Consider the following 20599-nt stretch of genomic DNA (forward strand, 5'->3'; position numbering starts at 1 on the left):
CATGAATTACTACTGTTTCCTGAACTTAGTATTCCTTATTCTTTGTATTGTACGACAGTAAATGGAAATAGTCAAAGGCCAGTTATACAAACAAAAGCACTCCATACACACCAGTTCTACAGTACCATAGTAAACCTAGGTGCTCCGAACCGTGGTGGTCGAGTCTAACAGTTGGGATATTTTACACAAACTGTTCCATCTCAATAACACTTAACTAGAACACAAAGGAACATTTTCAGGGTTAAATTAACAGAGCAATGTTCCCTGCATACTGTTTTGCCATATATTGATACTCGCATTGAACAGGAACGTGCAACAGACTACACTTTGTAGATTGTTTGAAGTGCAAATCTCTTCACGCCCCAGTTGGGTTCCAAACTCTGTCACCATTGCCTTACGGTTGTTGTTGAATTATTGCCTCTTTTCATCTCAAGGAACAGGCTTGCATTTGATTTTCAATTCGCTATGAAATCAGCGTGATGATGTCACATCAAGTAACAGCAAAGACCAAATATATTTTAAGTTAAGTTTAAAGGGTAGATGCTGCCATTCTTTTCCTGCTCTACTGGGCAAGTGTCAATATCAATTATATACCAATCCTATACAGAATTGTTTAATTATTGGCTCTTCATCTCAATGAATAGGCTTGCATTGATTTTCAATCCACTATCAAATGAAACGCTAGTTGCTAGTCTAGTCCTATTTTATCCACATTGACGCTACATTTTGGAAAGACTTCACCTATAATCACAACCCTGCTTAGCTTACACAATGTTGTTGCAACTAAGACTACTACAACTAAAAAAATATATAGAAAAAAGCGAACTTTAAATACATGCACCTGCAAACATAAGACTGTTCCGACAGCACAATAGTAATGTAACTAAGAGATTTGCTGGGGGATATGTGTTTAACGTTAAACATAAAAACTTCACTCTCAAAGAGCACCTACGGGAGACTGCAATTCAAAACTGGCCCCTGTAAATGTCCAAACCCAACCCCCTCCAATGTACAACCCCCCCCCCCCCCAACCCGCCTACCCAACCCCCCCACCCCCCACCCAACCACCTCCAATGTACAGTTACCCCCCCCCCCACCTACCCAACCTCCTCCAATGTACAGTTTCTTCCCCCTCAAATGTATAATCTTTTTAGTCTCTTTTTGTATCATAAACAGTACTGTATATTTGTAGATCTGGTATGTCATAAATGTCTAGATGCAACAGTACTGTCTACATGTATGTCATGTATGTCATATATGTTATGATGAATTGAAAATGGGGGACCCTGATGTAAACAAGACGAAAGTCTTTCTTTGGTCTGCATCCCCTTAAGAATTGTTTGTATTGAGCTGTACTGTATTGTACCCATTCTGCAAACTAGGACAAGTTCCTGCGAACTATGGAAAGTTCCTGCAAACTAGGATAAGTTCCTGCGTACTAGGGAAAGTTCCTGCAAACTAGGGAAGGTCCCTGTAAACTAGAAAAAACAATTAATTCGATTTTTTATTAGTCAAAATGTGTAGCTCCATTCTACTGGCGGCAATAGGTGACACTCACACTGAGCTGAGTTGTCATTTATTGTGGAAGTGCTATTCTGTTATCTGCCAACAGGAGGTGCAAATACATTCTGGTGTGTTGGCAGGCCGGCTATCTGTCAATCTCATTGCATTGTAAATATCTAAATATCTCTTAGTTACATCATTATTGTGCTTTCAGAACTGTCTCATATTTGTAGGTTAACTCTCATATTGTTATCTGCCAGGAAATGCTTAGTTGTAAAGTTGATCAATCTAGTCACCTCACCACACTCGTTTATTCACCTCGCCTCAATCTGTCGTCACCTTTCCGAATCACATTAACAATGATTATGTAATGATTAGATTACAGTCCCCACAAGTCTACTTCACATACAGTAAACAGAACAACATTAATTATAATCATGTTCAAACTCCTCCAAAAAGATCCACTGAAATGCGTATAAATTGAGAGCGCAAGTCCTCTTCTTGTTGATACTGTAAATCAAACGTTTGCGTTTCATAAAACTACACTACCCAACACACACCAGCCAGCCGCTGTCAAAGCTGCAGCCGGCTGACTAAAAATATATAAAAAAGATATATTGACATAATTTTCGTGATTATATCTCACGGGTCGAACAAACCTGAACGTTATTGCCATAAAATAAAACGTATATTGTTTCTTTACCTTTCTGTGAATGTCTACAAAAAAGAAGTGTGGCGGAGCTATGGACATTATACAAAAGTAACTGTACTTACAGTAGATTTAATTCACAGTGTTTGCTGCCCTGTAACGGGTGCCTGGTGGTACTAAATCCATTGGAAAGAGGAGCTTTGGCCCGAACCATAAGGTAATTTATAGGCCTGATATTCTATATTCATATTTTAAATTGCGTGTCCGGATGGCAAAATTCAGTACAGTATCTACAGTACAGTATCTGGGGGTGACACTGTACATTGGAGGTGGTTGGGTGGGTGGGTGGGTGGGGTTGGGGGTTGGGTAGGGGGTGGGTGGGGGACACTGTACATTGGAATATTGACGAAGCCATACTTGGTCATTTACTGTACATTGGAGGGGGTTGGGTTAGGACATTTGCAGGGGCCAGTTTCGAATTGCAGTCTCCCGTAGGTGTTCTTTGAGAGTGTTTTTGAAAGTGGGTAGTGATTCACATTCCTTTACAGCTTTGGGTAGGGCGTTCCACATTAATGTGGCATAATTGCGAAACGTGTTTAGTCCCTTGTTTGAGCCGAATCTGGGTTTAACATGATTTGTGGAGCTCCCTCTGGTGTTGTGATCGTGGTATTCACTGACCTTTGGGAAGTATTTTGACATGTACATGGGTACCTTGGTCGTGTAGTGTATCTTGTAGACCAGGCCCATTGCAAGTTGCTGTACTCTGTCGTCTACTCTAAGCCATCCTAGGTTGTCAAAGTGGGCAGGGGTGAGGTGGGTTCTAGGAGTCAGGTCAAGCAGTAGTCTGACCAGTTTGTTTTGAGATGTTTGTAATTTAGTTTTTAGTGCCTTTGAGGTGCTTTGGTACCATGAGGTAGGGCTGGGCGATATGACGATATTATATAAATATCGGGTACAGTTCATTAACAATACACTTTTTCAACGTATCGTGGATATCGTGATGTTTTGCCCAATAGGATTGTGTCACGTCAATCTGGTCCACACGTTACTCGTTCATATCTCAGCCTGTGTTGAGATATGCCCATTCCGCGGTCTGTTAATAAAGTTTTCAATCAGACAGATGTATGGAAAGGCTTTTATTATAACATTCGTTGAGGTAAAATCATTATGGCTCATTTAGTCATCCTGTGGTGCACTGGTCTCCTACTAGTCGGTTGCGGGGAGCTAATGTAAGTAGCTTTGTTGATGTCAGCACACCGGACATTCAGGAAGTCAAAAACTAATGGCGCTTGCCGATTGGTGCTAAGAACAGCAGGGTGCAAGCGGTGTGACGTAATTGGCAGACTCGACTGTCAATCAAAATTATTCTGTTGTCCGTCAGAATGAATGAATGAAAACTTTATTAACATATTGCAGAATGGGTACAATACAGTACAGGAGGATGAAGACCAGAAAAAGACTTTCGGCTTTTTTACATAAAGGTCTCCATTTTCAATTCATCAAAACATTTAGAGACATACAAATATACAGTAGTTTCATAAAAATGCTAAAATGCTATTGATTGATTGATTGATTTAAAACTTTATTAACATATTGCAGAATGGGTACAGTACAGCTCATTACATACATACATTAAGGGGATGCAGACCAGAGAAAGACTTTTGTCTTGTTTACATCAGGGTCCCCCATTTTCAATTCATCATATTTCATATCTAAATCATATAATATCTCATTGCTAAATATATGCAATATATTATAATCTAATAATCCAATAATCTAAATCTAATATATAATATAAAAATGCTAAATGCATGGGTATTTTATTTTGTCTTTAATGTTAGCTTGCAAACTCAAATACTGTCTTGGTAAGCCTCATAATGAATCGTTTGGGGTAAAAAAGAAAAACATCGTGATGTGTATCGTGTATCGCCGAAAGGTCAGAAAATATCGTGATATCATATTTAGGCCATATCGCCCAGCCCTACCATGAGGTGCAAGCATAGTCGTAGTACCCTTGAATGAGTGCTCCTGCCAGAGTCTTCAGGGTATTCTTGTTTACCAGAGAGGAGATCCGGTACAAGAATCGAGTTCGTTGGTTGACTTTTTTTATTACATTGGATGCCATTTTGTCACAGGAAAGATTAGCCTCTAGGATGGAACCCAGGTATGTAATTTCATCTTTCCTTGTGACAATATTGTCACCCACTGTAACTGAGAAGCCGTCGGTCTTGCTGAGTTTGTTATTTGAACCGAAGAGAATGGACTCTGTTTTGCCCATGTGTAATGATAGTTTGTTATCGGCGAGCCATATGCAGATTTTGCCTAGTTCCGATTGGTCCGATTGATCTCAAGAAGGTATTGAATGAGCTTTTTCACGTCTGGTCAATGTTAGCATGGTGTTATTCACAGTCAAAGTTGAAAAAAAATAACTGGTTCATTACAGTTTACTATAATTTACTGTAACAGACCAGTGATTCCCGCTGCATGTTAATACTTTGGGGGGCCCCCAAAGTATAATAGCTCCCCCCAAAGTATAATTTGTGTGTTTTTTTTTAACTCAGTGAGCACTCATTTGCATTGGTGGCAATGAGTGCTCAGTGAGTAAAAAAAAACTTAAAAAAACATAAATTATACTTTTTGATATAGATCATGTTCTTTGTTGGTTTGTGAGGATGTTAATACACACTTGGTAAGATGTGTGTATGAAAAAATACCACAAAAAACAGCAGTGACTGCTCTAAGCTGTTTAGCACTTAAAGAAGACCTAGACACCATCACCAGTTCTGTATCGTTAGGGCTCAGCTTGGCTTCGCCTTCTGCACTATCTCGCGTACGTGCACGCGTACTGAATAAACCACAAATGTACCTCTAATACCAGTATTAGTCTGACCACACCCCTCATCAGCTTACCTTCATAAGCAGGTGTGTGGTCACCTGCTCTCCTCCTTCTCGCTTTCACCACAAGGAAGTGCCTCGGTAGTACCCCACTTGACGTGTCGTTGATAAGTTGAAAAGAGTTGTGACTAGGTTTACATTGTGCCTAACCTTTTTCTTCTCTCACTTGTTTATATAAGAAAAAGGTTTGGGTCATAATGTATTCCGCGGAGAGTAGACCCGCTAGACCTACTCTTCACCACCGATTCTCCATTCCCGCCTCCGTCGTGCGTTCCGGTGCTGGGCTGTTGCCACTCTCGTGGTTGCCGACCCAGCCCGGGAGACTGCCGGTGGATAGTTTTCCTCACCGACGAGCCGAGGGTTCGGAGCCGTCGCTCCGGCGATGGCCTGATCTCGACTCTGGTTCCTCTGTTTCTGGGGAATCGCCCGTTGATGAACGGGGGATTGTCTTAGAGCCAGGGGATTTGCGACGAAAACTTTTTGCGTCTGCTCGCTCACGTCGTCACATGGTGGCGTGCAGACGCGAACGGCCTGGGTTTGGGGAATTGCTGGAGACCAGCGAGGCCGCGTCCGACTCTGGATTTCTGATGGAAACTGAAGACTTCATGGAGGAGGCGGACGGGTTCTTGTATGATGGTCCCGTGGAGGAGAGTATCCCTCCTCCGGAGACCCCGGGGTGGGGGGAAATGGCTCCACGGGGCGCCTTGTTCGAGGATGTCGGGGAACCACCTTGGCCTCATCAACAGGATGCCCTACTGTCGGCCGCATCGGATTGTGGCTCCTTGACCAGTCGCAGCCTGCTGTATGCGAGGGATGCGGGGTCGGTGGAGGAGGGTCCGCAGGGGGAACTGCGGGCCTTGTTTCCCGAGCTCATGGCGGTAGCCGCCGCTGCAAACGGTGTGCCGCTGCCGCAGCCATTGCCTGCTCCTGTCCCTGATGACCTCATAGGCCATCCCTGGCAGCGTCCCCCGGTGAGAGGGGTGGACGTTGTCTACCCATTTTTCCCATCGATGGGGGCCTATGTTCGTCGGGGCCAGGCGGTCTCCAACATCATGGGACTGACTCCCGCCTACGTACCAGTTACGCGGGTGTCGGGGTTGGTCAAAGGTATGGGGGAGGGCGTACCTCGGCTTGACAATCCGATGGCCGCGCTCCTCTGTCCGGATATGGTGTGGGAGCCCCTATGCAAGCCGGTCCTCCAGGGGAGGTCGGCTAGGCGATTGGCTTATTGGGGTGACCAGTCATTTATCGCCGGTACACAGTCGCTGGCTGCGGCTTCTAACATCGCCCACCTGGCTAGATTTGTATCGGGGATAATGACGGGCGGCGCGGATCTGAACGAGGTGAGGTGCGATCAGATCACCCAGGCTGCGGGAGCTGTGCTGCACCTCTCCCAGGTGCTAGCCATAGCCATGGGTAAAGTGCGCGCCCTGGCCACCCTGGGCCAGCGTCACCTTTGGCTGGAACAGGCTCGTGTACCTGAGAAGAAGAGAGCCCCTCTTCTGACGGCCGACCTCTCCGACGCTGGCCTGTTCGGGAAGGCCCTGCTATTGATGACCTCAACATGCAGAGAGATGGCAGAGGAGAGATCCATCCTCCAACCCCATTTTCCGCCTCCCGTCCTTGCCGGTGGGGGCAGAAGGCTTCCGCGACGTCGAGCTGTCTCCGTCGCCGCTACCACTGCTCCCGCCGCCGCTGCTGGCCCTGCCAAGAGGGCTAGGAGACGAGGCGACGCTTCAGCCACCGCCGGCCCATCCCAGACCGGAGGAGACGGTAGGGAACGTCGTGTCCAGCAGACTGTAAACTACCGTCCCTCCGGGGCTCCCCGGGGTGGCCAGACTCGAGCGGCGCGAGGTGGCAGGCGCCGCTGAGTGACTTTTCCCCCTCTGTGTCCCCTCCTCTACACCCTCCCCGGCCCCCCTATGATTTTGTGCCTTGATCACATATTATTTATTTAATAAAAAAGTTCCCTGATATAAGGGGGACTGTGGTTGGCCGAACAAACTGTGTGTTTCTTCAATACAAATCATGTGGTGGGGTTGTGTTTTATGAATCTACCCTGTTACGTTGGGGGAATGAGTTGTGTTGTGTTACGAGTTTTTAAGCAAGGTCTGCAACTTACACTCGGTAATAGGTTCTATTAGCTTGATGCTCCACATGCAATTAGAACTGGTGATATTCCATTGCTTTAACTAAGTATGTGTTCACAACGCTGTGTTGTTAGTTGCAGTAATGCTCGTACACACTTTTCATGGCCTAGCCATTACTCTCGTTCAACGTCTTCCTATAGCTTAGGCTGCGGGTATGGGATTCACGCACAGGCGACTTGTGTTTTTTGTTGTAAACCCTTTTACACTTTGTGGGTAGCTAACATTGTATTAGCTTATGCTATATGTGTTTTGTTCTACCAGAGGTTTTCAAAATGGCTACGGTTGTTTTCTGTGTGTAGGGATAGAAGGTGTGTTTTTCGGGAGGGGGTGTCGGATAAACCCCTCCTTTACCCACTTGATTGGTTTAGAGGTTGTTGACCCTCCTGCTGAGCCAGTCAGGGCCAAGCCAGTGCTTGGCGGGGGAGGGGGGGGGGGGGAGGGGTATTCTACCGACTCCTGTTATGACAGGATCCGGTGGGTTTTCCCCGCCCGTTATAGCGTTGTTGCTATGGCGACGCCTTCCATGAGCTGGTGTCGTAAAGATGTCGAGGGTAGAGCGCAGGACTTAACCTGCTGCGCTCGTTTTTGTGTCAAACTTGAGTCTGTTGGTCACGTGTCTCACAGTTTACATATCTTTTTCTTGACCGTGGTCTCATGTGGGAAGGTGTTTCTGGGGGAATCTGGTCTTACACTCTGATTAAGAGGAGTGACTGGATTAAAATCATGTGAAAACACAGGGTTTTTTACTCCCAGCTGTGCAGTTAGGTCATACGTGTGATGCCTTTTCTTTATTTTATAAAGAGTTGAATGTTCATTCATGGAGTTGATTGCATCTCGCCCCTCTTGTCGTTTCCCTGGGCGTCTTGGGGATTCAATATGGTGGTCTAGCCGGCCTATTGTTGATGTGGGTATGTCCAAACGCACACATAGTGCTGGCTCAGGATGTGCTTTGGCCGTTGCTGACTGGCGCGCCTCGTTTGCTTTGGTGAAACAGCGTTTTTATGGAGCAATTGGGATGGGGGTTTTTCCTCTTCCGACATCCTGTGTGTTGTCGATGGGTTCCCGTTCATGTCAGGGGATGATGACGGAATGGGTCTGGGCATATGGGAAGGGTCTCACGCCCTAGGGGTGGGCCGCCGGACGCGGTTCATACCGACACGTCTGGGTGGCGCCTTCTTTTTATGTTGGGATCAGACGCGCATATCTGCCCCTTCTCCTGGGGTTGGCAGGTCGGCGTGGTTAGGGCACGGGACTGGTTCTGGTCGCGCTGGTCCAGATCAGTGCACCCGTTGTCCGCTGGGGATGCAGATCTGCTGTTCTGGTACCCTGAGGGACTTAGGGTTTTTTCGGGGGGAAAAATGCTAGGTCGATCCGGGTGTCACAGGGTTGTGCGTTATGGGACCCCTTGTTGGTACCGAGTGCGGGGTGCTGGGGGCTGGTCTTCCATATTACGCTCTTCTCTTGCGTTTTGGCGCTGAGGAGCCTGTTGGGTGGGGTTAACCTCCTTTGGGATCCTGTGCTCCCCGTATCGCCGGGCCCGGTCCGGGGTGATGCCCGTTGACCTGTAGGCCCGGGATGGCCCTGTTGGGAACCGGAACGCGGGCTGCGGTGGTACCGCCGGTGCGTTTCGGGGTTTTCCTGAGGGGTTATGGGACCAACCGTTGCATGGGGTGATGCCTGGGTGGTTGGTTCTCTGGTGTGTTGCTGCAGTGTCAACTCCCGGTTCTCCGGTTGAGGGTGCCCCTGCACGTTCATGACGTCTGCCGATCGTATGGGCTTTTCTGTGGGCAGCTGTCAGGGGCCGTGTGGTCTACGGATCCCGCTCCTGACGTGCTGTTGAAAGCTTGGTTATGCGACAACGCCAGCATACGCCCCTTCCGCCGGGGCGGCTGTTTCGGCTGTCCTTTCTGGCGCCTGCCTCGTCCGCAGTTGTTCCAGGCTTGGGTTGACAGCCTGTTGCCTGGTCTTCCCCGGTGCACTGCCTGTTCCGTTGGTTAACTCTTGTGTGTTATGACCATGCTGTCTGCCTGTTGCAGGGCTTGTGTTCCAGGCGGTGTGCTGTTGAGGGGGACAGGGCCCGCTCGGCTGAGGGGCCTTTGTCCGAATACGCTGGCGATGTGAGGGGCGGGGTCACTAGGTGCCCCCCTGGTGGGGTCTTGATGCTGGCATCATGGACTTCTCCGGGCCCCCATTCCGGGGGTCCAGTCCCTTTGGTGGGTCTGGGTCTTCCTTCGCGCTCCGCTGCTACGGCCTTGCCACGGGGTTGGGTTTGCCCTTGACCCCGTGATTCTGGGGGCAGTAACGAGGTTGTTCCTCCGTTCGTTCCCGGGTGGCATGCGGGTTGTGCGTGTGTGTAGTCGTGGGGTCAAGCCACGGTCTGCTCACCCTGTGCGTTAAGTTGCTTGAGAGCTCTTCGCACGGTCGGGTCCGTCGCCTTCCCGTGAAGCCTCTAATAGGGGGGATACCCTCCATTAGGGGGGGTCGGGGGGGCTCGGCCCTCCCTGTTCTGATGGTTTTGGGGGGCTGTCAGCGGGGTGTATTTGTCAGCCAAGTGGCTCCGCTTGGCCTCCCTTGTGCAGAAGGCGAAGCCAAGCTGAGCCCTAACGATACAGAACGTTAGGTTATGACTATAACCAAGTTCTGTTAGTTAGGGCGATGCTTGGCTTCGGACGGCCGCTGCAGCCCTTGACCTCACCTTGTGGTGAAAGCTTGGGAAGGAGGAGAGCAGGTGACCACACACCTGCTTATGAAGGTAAGCTGATGAGGGGTGTGGTCAGACTAATACTGGTATTAGAGGTACATTTGTGGTTTATTCAGTACGCGTGCACGTACGCGAGATAGTGCAGAAGGCGAAGCCAAGCATCGCCCTAACTAACAGAACTTGGTTATAGTCATAACCTAACGTTGTAGGTTGTCTGAAGTGCAGTGTTACTATGAAAATTCACTAGAATGCAGGATTTGAACAAAATCCTGAGGTCCATAGATGTCCCTATATACCAATAACATGCAAATGGACCTTGTAGAAGTGGAGAAATCGTCCATTTACTTGGGTACCGGTATGTACTTTTAGGCAAATTTTTTGAAAATATAAGAGGTTAAGAACCAAAGCTGTTTGTGTTGGTCTGTAATCAAATTCATACTGAAATAATATAATATTGATATAAGCCTTTTAAAAAATAATGAAAATAAAATGAATTGAAATACACTATACACTATAATAATTGATTGATATGCTAAAGTACGGCTCAGTGAAGAAAACAATGACAAACAATACAATCGATGACTTCTGCAAATAAAATTACTCCAGCCTTATCCTTTAAATGTGATTTTATGTTGAGTAAAATTATGATTTAGTGCATTTTGAGCAGGGATCTAGACTATTTAGGACCTTCATTGAGGGCTTTAGAGAGCGAGAGAGAGAGAGAGAGAGAGAGCGAGAGAGAGAGAGAGAGAGAGAGAGAGAGAGAGAGAGAGAGAGAGAGAGAGAGAGAGAGAGAGAGAGAGAGAGGTGTATGTGTACAGGATTTCCACTATCCGGTAATTACCAGTATGTTACCATGAAAATCTGTTGACGTCTGACATATTTAAATCTCTCCTGTCATAATGTCCGGTAATAATAATAATTCCAGAGTGGGTTAAACTGGCCAAGGTAGCCTGCTTGATCCCTGTCTCCAGTGTGCCAAGATGTGTTTTGGTACACAGCAGAGCCGTGGCTTGGGGCTGTCCGAGAAAGTCTCTGTTCTCTCTCTGTTCTCTCTCTGTTTTGGTACAGAGGCAGGTTCTCTCTCTGTTTCATCTCGGTTTTGGTGCAGAGGCAGGTTCTCTCTCTGTTTTATCTCTGTTTTGGTACAGAGGCAGGTTCTCTCTCCGTTTTATCTCTGTTTTGGTGCAGAGGCAGGTTCTCTCTGTTCTCTCTCTGTTTTATCTCTGTTTTGGTGCAGAGGCAGGTTCTCTCTCTGTTTTATCTTTGTTTTGGTGCAGAGGCAGGTTCTCTCTCTGTTTTATCTCTGTTTTGGTGCAGAGGCAAGTTCTCTCTCTGTTTTATCTCTGTTTTGGTGCAGAGGCAGGTTCTCTCTCTGTTCTCTCTCTGTTTTGGTGCAGAGGCAGGTTCTCTCTCTGTTTTATCTCTGTTTTGGGGCAGAGGAAGGTTCTCTCTCTGTTTTATCTCTTTTTTGGTGCAGAGGCAGGTTCTCTCTCTGTTCTCTCTCTGTTTTGGTGCAGAGGCAGGTTCTCTCTCTGTTCTCTCTCTGTTTTGGTACAGAGGCAGGTTCTCACTCTATTTCATCTCTGTTTTGGTGCAGAGGCAGGTTCTCTCTCTGTTCTCTCTCTGTTTTGATACAGAGGCAGGTTCTCTCTCTGTTCTCTCTCTGTTTTGGTACAGAGGCAGGTTCTCTCTCTGTTCTCTCTCTGTTTTGGTACAGAGGCAGGTTCTCTCTCTGTTCTCTCTCTGTTTTGGTACAGAGGCAGGTTCTCTCTCTGTTCTCTCTCTGTTTTGGTGCAGAGGCAGGTTCTCTCTCTGTTCTCTCTCTGTTTTGGTACAGAGGTAGGTTCTCTCTCTGTTCTCTCTCTGTTTTGGTACAGAGGCAGGTTCTCTCTCTGTTCTCTCTCTGTTTTGGTGCAGAGGCAGGTTCTCTCTCTGTTCTCTCTCTGTTTTGGTGCAGAGGCAGGTTCTCTCTCTGTTCTCTCTCCGTTTTGGTGCAGAGGCAGGTTCTCTCTCTGTTCTCTCTCTGTTTTGGTGCAGAGGCAGGTTCTCTCTCTGTTCTCTCTCTGTTTTGGTGCAGATGCAGGTTCTCTCTCTGTTTTATCTCTGTTTTGGTACAGAGGCAGGTTCTCTCTCTGTTCTCTCTCTGTTTTGGTACAGAGGCAGGTTCTCTCTCTGTTTCATCTCTGTTTTGGTACAGAGGCAGGTTCTCTCTCTGTTCTCTCTCTGTTTTGGTGCAGAGGCAGGTTCTCTCTCTGTTCTCTCTCTGTTTTGGTGCAGAGGCAGGTTCTCTCTCTGTTCTCTCTCTGTTTTGGTGCAGAGGCAGGTTCTCTCTCTGTTCTCTCTCTGTTTTGGTGCAGAGGCAGGTTCTCTCTCTGTTTTATCTCTGTTTTGGTGCAGAGGCAGGTTCTCTCTCTGTTCTCTCTCTGTTTTGGTGCAGAGGCAGGTTCTATCTCTGTTCTCTCTCTGTTTTGGTGCAGAGGCAGGTTCTCTCTCTGTTTCATCTCTGTTTTGGTGCAGAGGCAGGTTCTCTCTCTGTTTTATCTCTGTTTTGGTGCAGAGGCAGGTTCTCTCTCTGTTCTCTCTCTGTTTTGGTACAGAGGCAGGTTCTCTCTCTGTTTTGGTACAGAGGCAGGTTCTCTCTCTGTTTTATCTCTGTTTTGGTGCAGAGGCAGGTTCTCTCTCTGTTCTCTCTCTGTTTTGGTGCAGAGGCAGGTTCTCTCTCTGTTTTATCTCTGTTTTGGTGCAGAGGCAGGTTCTCTCTCTGTTCTCTCTCTGTTTTGGTGCAGAGGCAGGTTCTCTCTCTGTTCTCTCTCTGTTTTGGTGCAGAGGCAGGTTCTCTCTCTGTTCTCTCTCTGTTTTGGTGCAGAGGCAGGTTCTCTCTCTGTTCTCTCTCTGTTTTGGTGCAGAGGCAGGTTCTCTCTCTGTTCTCTCTCTGTTTTGGTGCAGAGGCAGGTTCTCTCTCTGTTTTATCTCTGTTTTGGTGCAGAGGCAGGTTCTCTCTCTGTTTTATCTCTGTTTTGGTGCAGAGGCAGGTTCTCTCTGTTTCATCTCTGTTTTGGTACAGAGGCAGGTTCTCTCTGTTTCATCTCTGTTTTGGTGCAGAGGCAGGTTCTCTCTCTGTTCTCTCTCTGTTTTGGTGCAGAGGCAGGTTCTCTCTCTGTTTTATCTCTGTTTTGGTGCATAGGCAGGTTCTCTCTCTGTTCTCTCTCTGTTTTGGTGCAGAGGCAGGTTCTCTCTCTGTTCTCTCTCTGTTTTGGTGCAGATGCAGGTTCTCTCTCTGTTTTATCTCTGTTTTGGTACAGAGGCAGGTTCTCTCTCTGTTCTCTCTCTGTTTTGGTACAGAGGCAGGTTCTCTCTCTGTTCTCTCTCTGTTTTGGTACAGAGGCAGGTTCTCTCTCTGTTCTCTCTCTGTTTTGGTGCAGAGGCAGGTTCTCTCTTTGTTTTATCTCTGTTTTGGTGCAGAGGCAGGTTCTCTCTGTTTCATCTCTGTTTTGGTGCAGAGGCAGGTTCTCTCTGTTTCATCTCTGTTTTGGTGCAGAGGCAGGTTCTCTCTCTGTTCTCTCTCTGTTTTGGTGCAGAGGCAGGTTCTCTCTCTGTTTTATCTCTGTTTTGGTGCAGAGGCAGGTTCTCTCTGTTTCATCTCTGTTTTGGTGCAGAGGCAGGTTCTCTCTCTGTTCTCTCTCTGTTTTGGTACAGAGGCAGGTTCTCTCTCTGTTTCATCTCTGTTTTGGTACAGAGGCAGGTTCTCTCTCTGTTTCATCTCTGTTTGGGTGCAGAGGCATGCAGGTTCTCTCTCTGTTTCATCTCTGTTTTGGTGCAGAGGCAGGTTCTCTCTCTGTTTTATCTCTGTTTTGGTGCAGAGGCAGGTTCTCTCTCTGTTTTATCTCTGTTTTGGTGCAGAGGCAGGTTCTCTCTCTGTTTCATCTCTGTTTTGGTGCAGAGGCAGGTTCTCTCTCTGTTTCATCTCTGTTTTGGTGCAGAGGCAGGTTCTCTCTCTGTTCTCTCTCTGTTTTGGTGCAGAGGCAGGTTCTCTCTCTGTTTTATCTCTGTTTTGGTGCAGAGGCAGGTTCTCTCTGTTTCATCTCTGTTTTGGTACAGAGGCAGGTTCTCTCTCTGTTTCATCTCTGTTTTGGTGCAGAGGCAGGTTCTCTCTCTGTTTTATCTCTGTTTTGGTGCAGAGGCAGGTTCTCTCTCTGTTTCATCTCTGTTTTGGTGCAGAGGCAGGTTCTCTCTCTGTTTCATCTCTGTTTGGGTGCAGAGGCAGGTTCTCTCTCTGTTCTCTCTCTGTTTTGGTGCAGAGGCAGGTTCTCTCTCTGTTTCATCTCTGTTTTGGTGCAGAGGCAGGTTCTCTCTCTGTTTCATCTCTGTTTTGGTGCAGAGGCAGGTTCTCTCTCTGTTTCATCTCTGTTTGGGTGCAGAGGCAGGTTCTCTCTCTGTTTCATCTCTGTTTTGGTGCAGAGGCAGGTTCTCTCTCTGTTTTATCTCTGTTTTGGTGCAGAGGCAGGTTCTCTCTCTGTTTTATCTCTGTTTTGGTGCAGAGGCAGGTTCTCTCTGTTTCATCTCTGTTTTGGTACAGAGGCAGGTTCTCTCTCTGTTTCATCTCTGTTTTGGTGCAGAGGCAGGTTCTCTCTCTGTTTTATCTCTGTTTTGGTGCAGAGGCAGGTTCTCTCTCTGTTTCATCTCTGTTTTGGTGCAGAGGCAGGTTCTCTCTCTGTTTCATCTCTGTTTGGGTGCAGAGGCAGGTTCTCTCTCTGTTCTCTCTCTGTTTTGGTGCAGAGGCAGGTTCTCTCTCTGTTTCATCTCTGTTTTGGTACAGAGGCAGGTTCTCTCTCTGTTTCATCTCTGTTTTGGTGCAGAGGCAGGTTCTCTCTCTGTTTCATCTCTGTTTTGGTGCAGAGGCAGGTTCTCACTCTGTTTCATCTCTGTTTTGGTACAGAGGCAGGTTCTCACTCTGTTTCATCTCTGTTTTGGTGCAGAGGCAGGTTCTCTCTCTGTTTCATCTCTGTTTTGGTACAGAGGCAGGTTCTCACTCTGTTTCATCTCTGTTTTGGTACACAGCAGAGCTGTGGCTTGGTGGTGTCCGAGAAAGTCTAATTTCTCTCTCATTCACTAAAACAAAAACAAACACTGAAATGGATATATACAGAGGGTCTCTCCATGTATTTAACGCCACTTAACAACACAGGCAATAGTCTGAGTCTTTCGTCAACAACTTTATGGCTGAGCTAGTCCGACGGGAATTATAAAAAAATGTATATAATGTATAAACAAAAGTAGCCTACTTGTCAATATTTTTTTTTACTAAATCGACAATGATAATATCATTATTTATATAGCCTATCAATTGTTTTTAAGCTCAATAAACACTGATAATATTTGTCCGGAATTTATCCAAATGTTCCAGATTTTCTTTATTTACGGAAACCATGATGTGTACTATTGTAGCTAGCATTTGTGTGCATTTGTGTGTGTGTGTGTGCATGCATGTGCATGTACTGTTTGTGCATATGTGTGTGTGTGTGTGTGTGTGTGTGTGTGTGTGTGTGTGTGTGTGTGTGTGTGTGTGTGTGTGTGTGTGTGTGTGTGTGTGTGTGTGTGTGTGTGTGTGGTAAGCTAGCCAAGGGGAACAGTAAAGAGGGCTTTGTAAAAACATTGTTCTCATGGTGACCAGGTTTCACTCTGCGTCTGTTTTCCATTCCAGTCTTTAATTGGGCAGAATGTCACAATCAATGTTGTTCTCTGGATGAAGAAAAAGACGGCCCCCCGACTAGTATTACCCCCGCCAAGCAATTCATCTGCTGCCATAAAAACTATACAGCTACACACACACACACATATGCAGACACACACAAAATGCACAATCAAAATAACTGTGCACATATAATATATGTGCACAGTTATTTTGATTGTGCATTTTGTGTGTGTCTGCATATGTGTGTGTGTGTGTGTAGCTGTATAGTATGTCTGCACACACAAAGCTGGCACACATGTACATTATGCACACACACACATACACACAAATGCAGACACACGTACACACAAAATGCTCAATCGAAATAAATGTGCACACACACACACACACACACACACACACACAGTCTTTATTTTTCTCTCTTTCCAAGACACACCTGGTACACACTGACAGGGTAATTTCCACTGAAGTGTTTATAACAGAGAGTCAAGTTTTTAACATGAGCCACAGCTCTGGGCTGGCTGCTGCCAAGAGGCCCCTTGCATCCACTTCACACTTTAACATAGAGAACAGGAAGAGAGAGAGAGAACTACATGGTTTATTAGCAGTGTTACATACACAGAGGGAGAGAGATAGAGATAGAGAGAGAGAGAGAGAGAGAGAGGGAGAGAGAGAGAGAGAGAGAGAGAGATAGAGAGAGAGAGAGGGAGAGAGAGAGAGAAAGGAATAAGGATAGAGAGTGAGTTTAACCAACCCTATTATATAGGTATGTGTGTTTGATATGAGATGAAAACCCAATCATGGTGTGGTCCATTATTTCAGGGTGTATGCTAAGGTAAAGAGCTGATCCAAACTAAAAACATATTTAATTATGAGCTATGTGGCTAGGGAGCAGTGTGTGTGTGTGTGTGTGTGTGTGTGTGTGTGTGTGTGTGTGTGTGTGTGTGTGTGTGTGTGTGTGCATGCGCGCATGTGTGTGCGTAAGTGTGTACAGGCTCAAGGTTAGTGGAGCTCTAACTATGGGTGGTGCAGTGGGTTGTGGTCTTGAGGTAAAGGCCTAATTCATCGTCAGCAGAGCTGGCCTTGAGCTGTTCAGCTGAAGCAACAGAGACCAGAACCAGCCAGACCAGCACACAGAGACTGACACTGAGACTGTATTTGTTCTGTTCCAACTCAACAGGTGAATAATAGAATTGTTACTGGGATGGACGGGCTGTACAGACTGCAGGGCATGGCTTGGTGTTCCAACACTCATTTCTCTCTCACATAATGTGTGCACATAGGGCTGACCCCTATTAGTCGATTAGTCGACTAATCGGCCGAAAGAAGCCGTAGTCGACTGCCAACCTCTTAGTCGAATACAAAAAAATTATAATTATTTATCATTATTTCCAAAAGAAAAGAGGCCTAGAAGCGTGGCTAACGCTAATGGCACGCATACCAGAGGCTAACTGCATAAGAAAACAGGCACAGAGGCACTGAAAGAGGACAAATATCAAGATGTATCCATCAGTGGACCAATTGCATGCTTTTGCAGAGGACAAGAAGCCTTAAGTCGACTCCTTCAGACATTAAGCACCCCCCACAGCCCAAATGTAATGAAAAATATATATATATATATATATATATATATATATATATATATATATATATATATATTAAACATTTCCCCCCCCCCCCCCCGACTAATAGTTGACTAACGGCACACACACACACACACACACACACACACACACACACACACACACACACACACACACACACACACGTCACTGGGATAGAGGGGTTGTAAAATGCAGGGTAGGGCTTGGTGATCCAACACTAATTTGTCCCTCACATTATGCACACACACAAACACACACACACACACACACACACACACACACACACACACACACACACACACACACTTCAGCCATTCCCACGGTCCAGCCATTACGTGTGTAGTTGTTACCATGTGTGACGTGATGGTGTGTGTCGTGAGGAGAGCAGGAGAGAGATGGGGTGTGAGGTCTGCTGACAGAGTCCTCCTGGCATTAATAGGACAGGATGGAGAGAGAAGAGATAAACAACCACTTCTTCTCCTTCATAACGCTCTCCTTCTTTCCTCTTAGCACACCCACAGCCATGGGTCCTCAGCACATTGCAGGCTGTGATGTTGGTGTCGTGTTTCCATCAGACATGGATGAAAGAGTATTAGCAATTTTGGTTTCTTTAACCTTCGTTTACCTTGGGAGGGTTTGCAGTGCATCACTACCCCCCCCCCCTACAACCTGCTGCCCGGTACAACCACAGTCTGACACTGCTCCACCGGGGCAGTTTGGAGGTCAAGTGGTTTGCTCAAGGGCACGTCTGTGGTTGTTGCTGAGGGAAGGAAGATCGTTATTCATTCACTTGCTACACCCAGATCTGTCCACTTCTTAGCATTTGTGTTAACCTGCTAGGAATCCCAGAGGGGTGGAGTTTGCCACAATACAATTGAAAAGCTATACCTTTTTGAGTTGTCCCAATGCAGTAGCCCCGCCCATCAGTTACTCCATGCAGGTGAAAACAAACACAAAGAACCGCAAACCCTTCGAAGTCTGGCCCACGGCTACACCGTCTCTCTCACCGGTGAGTTTCTGCAGCAGGGGGCTGAGCTCTGTCTCCGTGGCGATGACCAGGGTGAGTGCTCCTATCAGCTCCCCCTCCAGCTTCTCCTCCTCCTCCTCCTCTTCCTCCCGGTCTCTGGGCTGCGCCTCCTCGGCCAGGGAGTACAGGTAGACCAGCAGGAGGAGCAGCTCGTCAGGACCACACTCCTCCTCCGACCTCGAGCCTGCGTCTCCTTCGCCTCCACGGGGCTTCATCAAGGGCAGCAGCTGCCTCAACATACTGGGGAAGTGTGAGTCACCCAGGGCCTGGAAAACACACACACATTTCAAATGATTAATTTGAATCACCGGTTACATTATACGGTAAGACTGTAATAGTTCAACACGGTTTAAGAACACATGTGCACACGCACACGCACAGGGCTTTAGTCACAAGACAACCATTACAGTACTTTACTCTGAACAGAGCAGTTGCACAACACTGCACTGACAAAAAACTAAATTAGTCCAACACCACAACAGTAATAGGTGTTTACATTACAAGCACAGTGTGAATGGGTTCACAGCTCCATTTGTTCATTTTACGACTCTGTTAGTTTATCAAAAAGGTAGGGAGCATTTTTCTTTCATTTTGGGTTTGCGTGTATATTATTGGGCGGGAATTTAACTGTTCTCACACACACACACACACACACACACACACACACACACACACACACACACACACACACACACACACACACACACACACACACACACACACACACACACACACACACACACACACACACACACACACACACACACACACACACACACACACACACACACACACACACACACACACACACACACACACACACACACACACACACACGTTTGGCCAGTGTTTCCATGTCCGAATTAACTCACACAATGGCTATGCTCCGGTCCAAATGATGTAGATCACACAACCTTTTTACAAACACACTGTGATCCACTCCAAAATAATTATGTAGATCGATTCACACAACCTTTTTACAAACACACTGTGCTCCGCTCCAAATGATGTAGATCACACAACCTTTTTACAAAAACACTGGCCACTCTCACAACCAGAATGAGCTCATATGCCTATAAAACAAGGGTGTGGAGCTAATCTGTTCTCTGTCCAATGGTGGACCAATGGACTGCAGAAAAGAGGAGTGTAGAAGGGATGATGGAAAAGGAGAGAAAGAGAAAAAGAAAAAAAGAGAGAAAGAGAGAAATAAAGGCATAGAGAGAGAGAGAAAGAGGAAAAGGAGAAAGAGAAAGAGAAAAAGAAAGAAAGAAAGAAAGAAAGAAAGAAAGAAAGAAAGAAAGAAAGAAAGAAAGAAAGAAAGAAAGAAAGAAAGAAAGAAAGAAAGAAAGAAAGAAAGAAATAAAGAAAGAAAGAAAGAAAGAAAGGAAGAAAGAAATAGAGACAGAGTGGAGGTTTAAGGAAGCAAAATAGTGAAGATATGAAGTCTGAGGAGAGGAAGCTAGTGAGGAATCAAAAGAGGAGTTAAGATTGGGACTAGATATAAAAAGGGGTATTTGACAGGAATACTGTGTGTTCAGACCAGGCTGCAGATGCCTCACTGGATGGATTTCATTTTAATGAGCGCTCTGTGTTTTAAGACCTCAATGCTTGTGTTTGAAGACAAACAGTCTCTCTCTCTCTCTCTGCTCTGAGCTCTAGAGTTAAGGGACTCAGGGCTTCCTGACCAAGGGGAGGGCCTGGAGGGGGGATCTGATGGCTGACCCAGAAGAGCTCTTCGCCGGAGCCAAAGACGCAACACAGTCAGAGCCCTGGATCGGAACGGGAGATGCCGGGCCAAAGCTGCGGAACTGAACCGACTGTGAGCTGTGACGAAGCGGCTTCGGGAGGTTCCCTCGGTCACTCTCTCCAGGGCTTTCTGTATCGGAAATGTAACGTCGTCCCGTCGCCGTGAAACAATTGCCGTGAGGATTGGTTGGGCCTCGACGCACACGGCTGCTTGTTGTGACATTCACACCGGACGCTGCGTCAGACCCGCTGTTGTTGAACGAGGTATCAGTGGGTCTCCTCTGTGTCGTCTCCAGGCTGGAGGAGTTCTCAGTCGACTGTCCAATCCAAGTAGACCTCCTCCCTGTCTCAGCCCCCGGGCCAACCACACACCCCCCTCCCACCCCCAGGGACCATTCAAACACACACACGCACACAAAATCACAGCACACATTTTTCTCCTTAAGCATTGTGAAATCAAATACTTCTCCGAGCTGTGCTCATATCTGCCAAATAGTGTTTTGGGTATTAACCCCCCCCCCCATGCTGCTGTGTTCGCCGGCGGAGCCAGAGACCAAGTCAGGCTCTTCATGGTCAAATGAACAGAGTGAGGAGAGACCAGAGAGTAAGGAAGGAGTCAGGCTCTTCAT

At 46.8% G+C, this 20599-nt stretch overlaps 1 protein-coding gene across 1 annotated transcript in view; it reads right to left on the bottom strand.

The window, feature by feature from the left end:
* scfd2 (sec1 family domain containing 2) overlaps positions 1–20599 on the bottom strand; it is a 325751-nt gene that overhangs the window by 161742 nt on the left and 143410 nt on the right. The window contains exon 5 of the mRNA XM_084307430.1: positions 18205–18490. Within this exon, the coding sequence (XP_084163556.1) occupies positions 18205–18490 (286 nt within the window). The remainder of the gene's footprint in view (positions 1–18204; positions 18491–20599) is intronic.

Source organism: Notolepis coatsorum (genome assembly GCF_963971535.1).
Source record: "Notolepis coatsorum genome assembly, chromosome: 2".
In the NCBI taxonomy this organism is placed as follows: Eukaryota; Metazoa; Chordata; class Actinopteri; order Aulopiformes; family Paralepididae; genus Notolepis; species Notolepis coatsorum.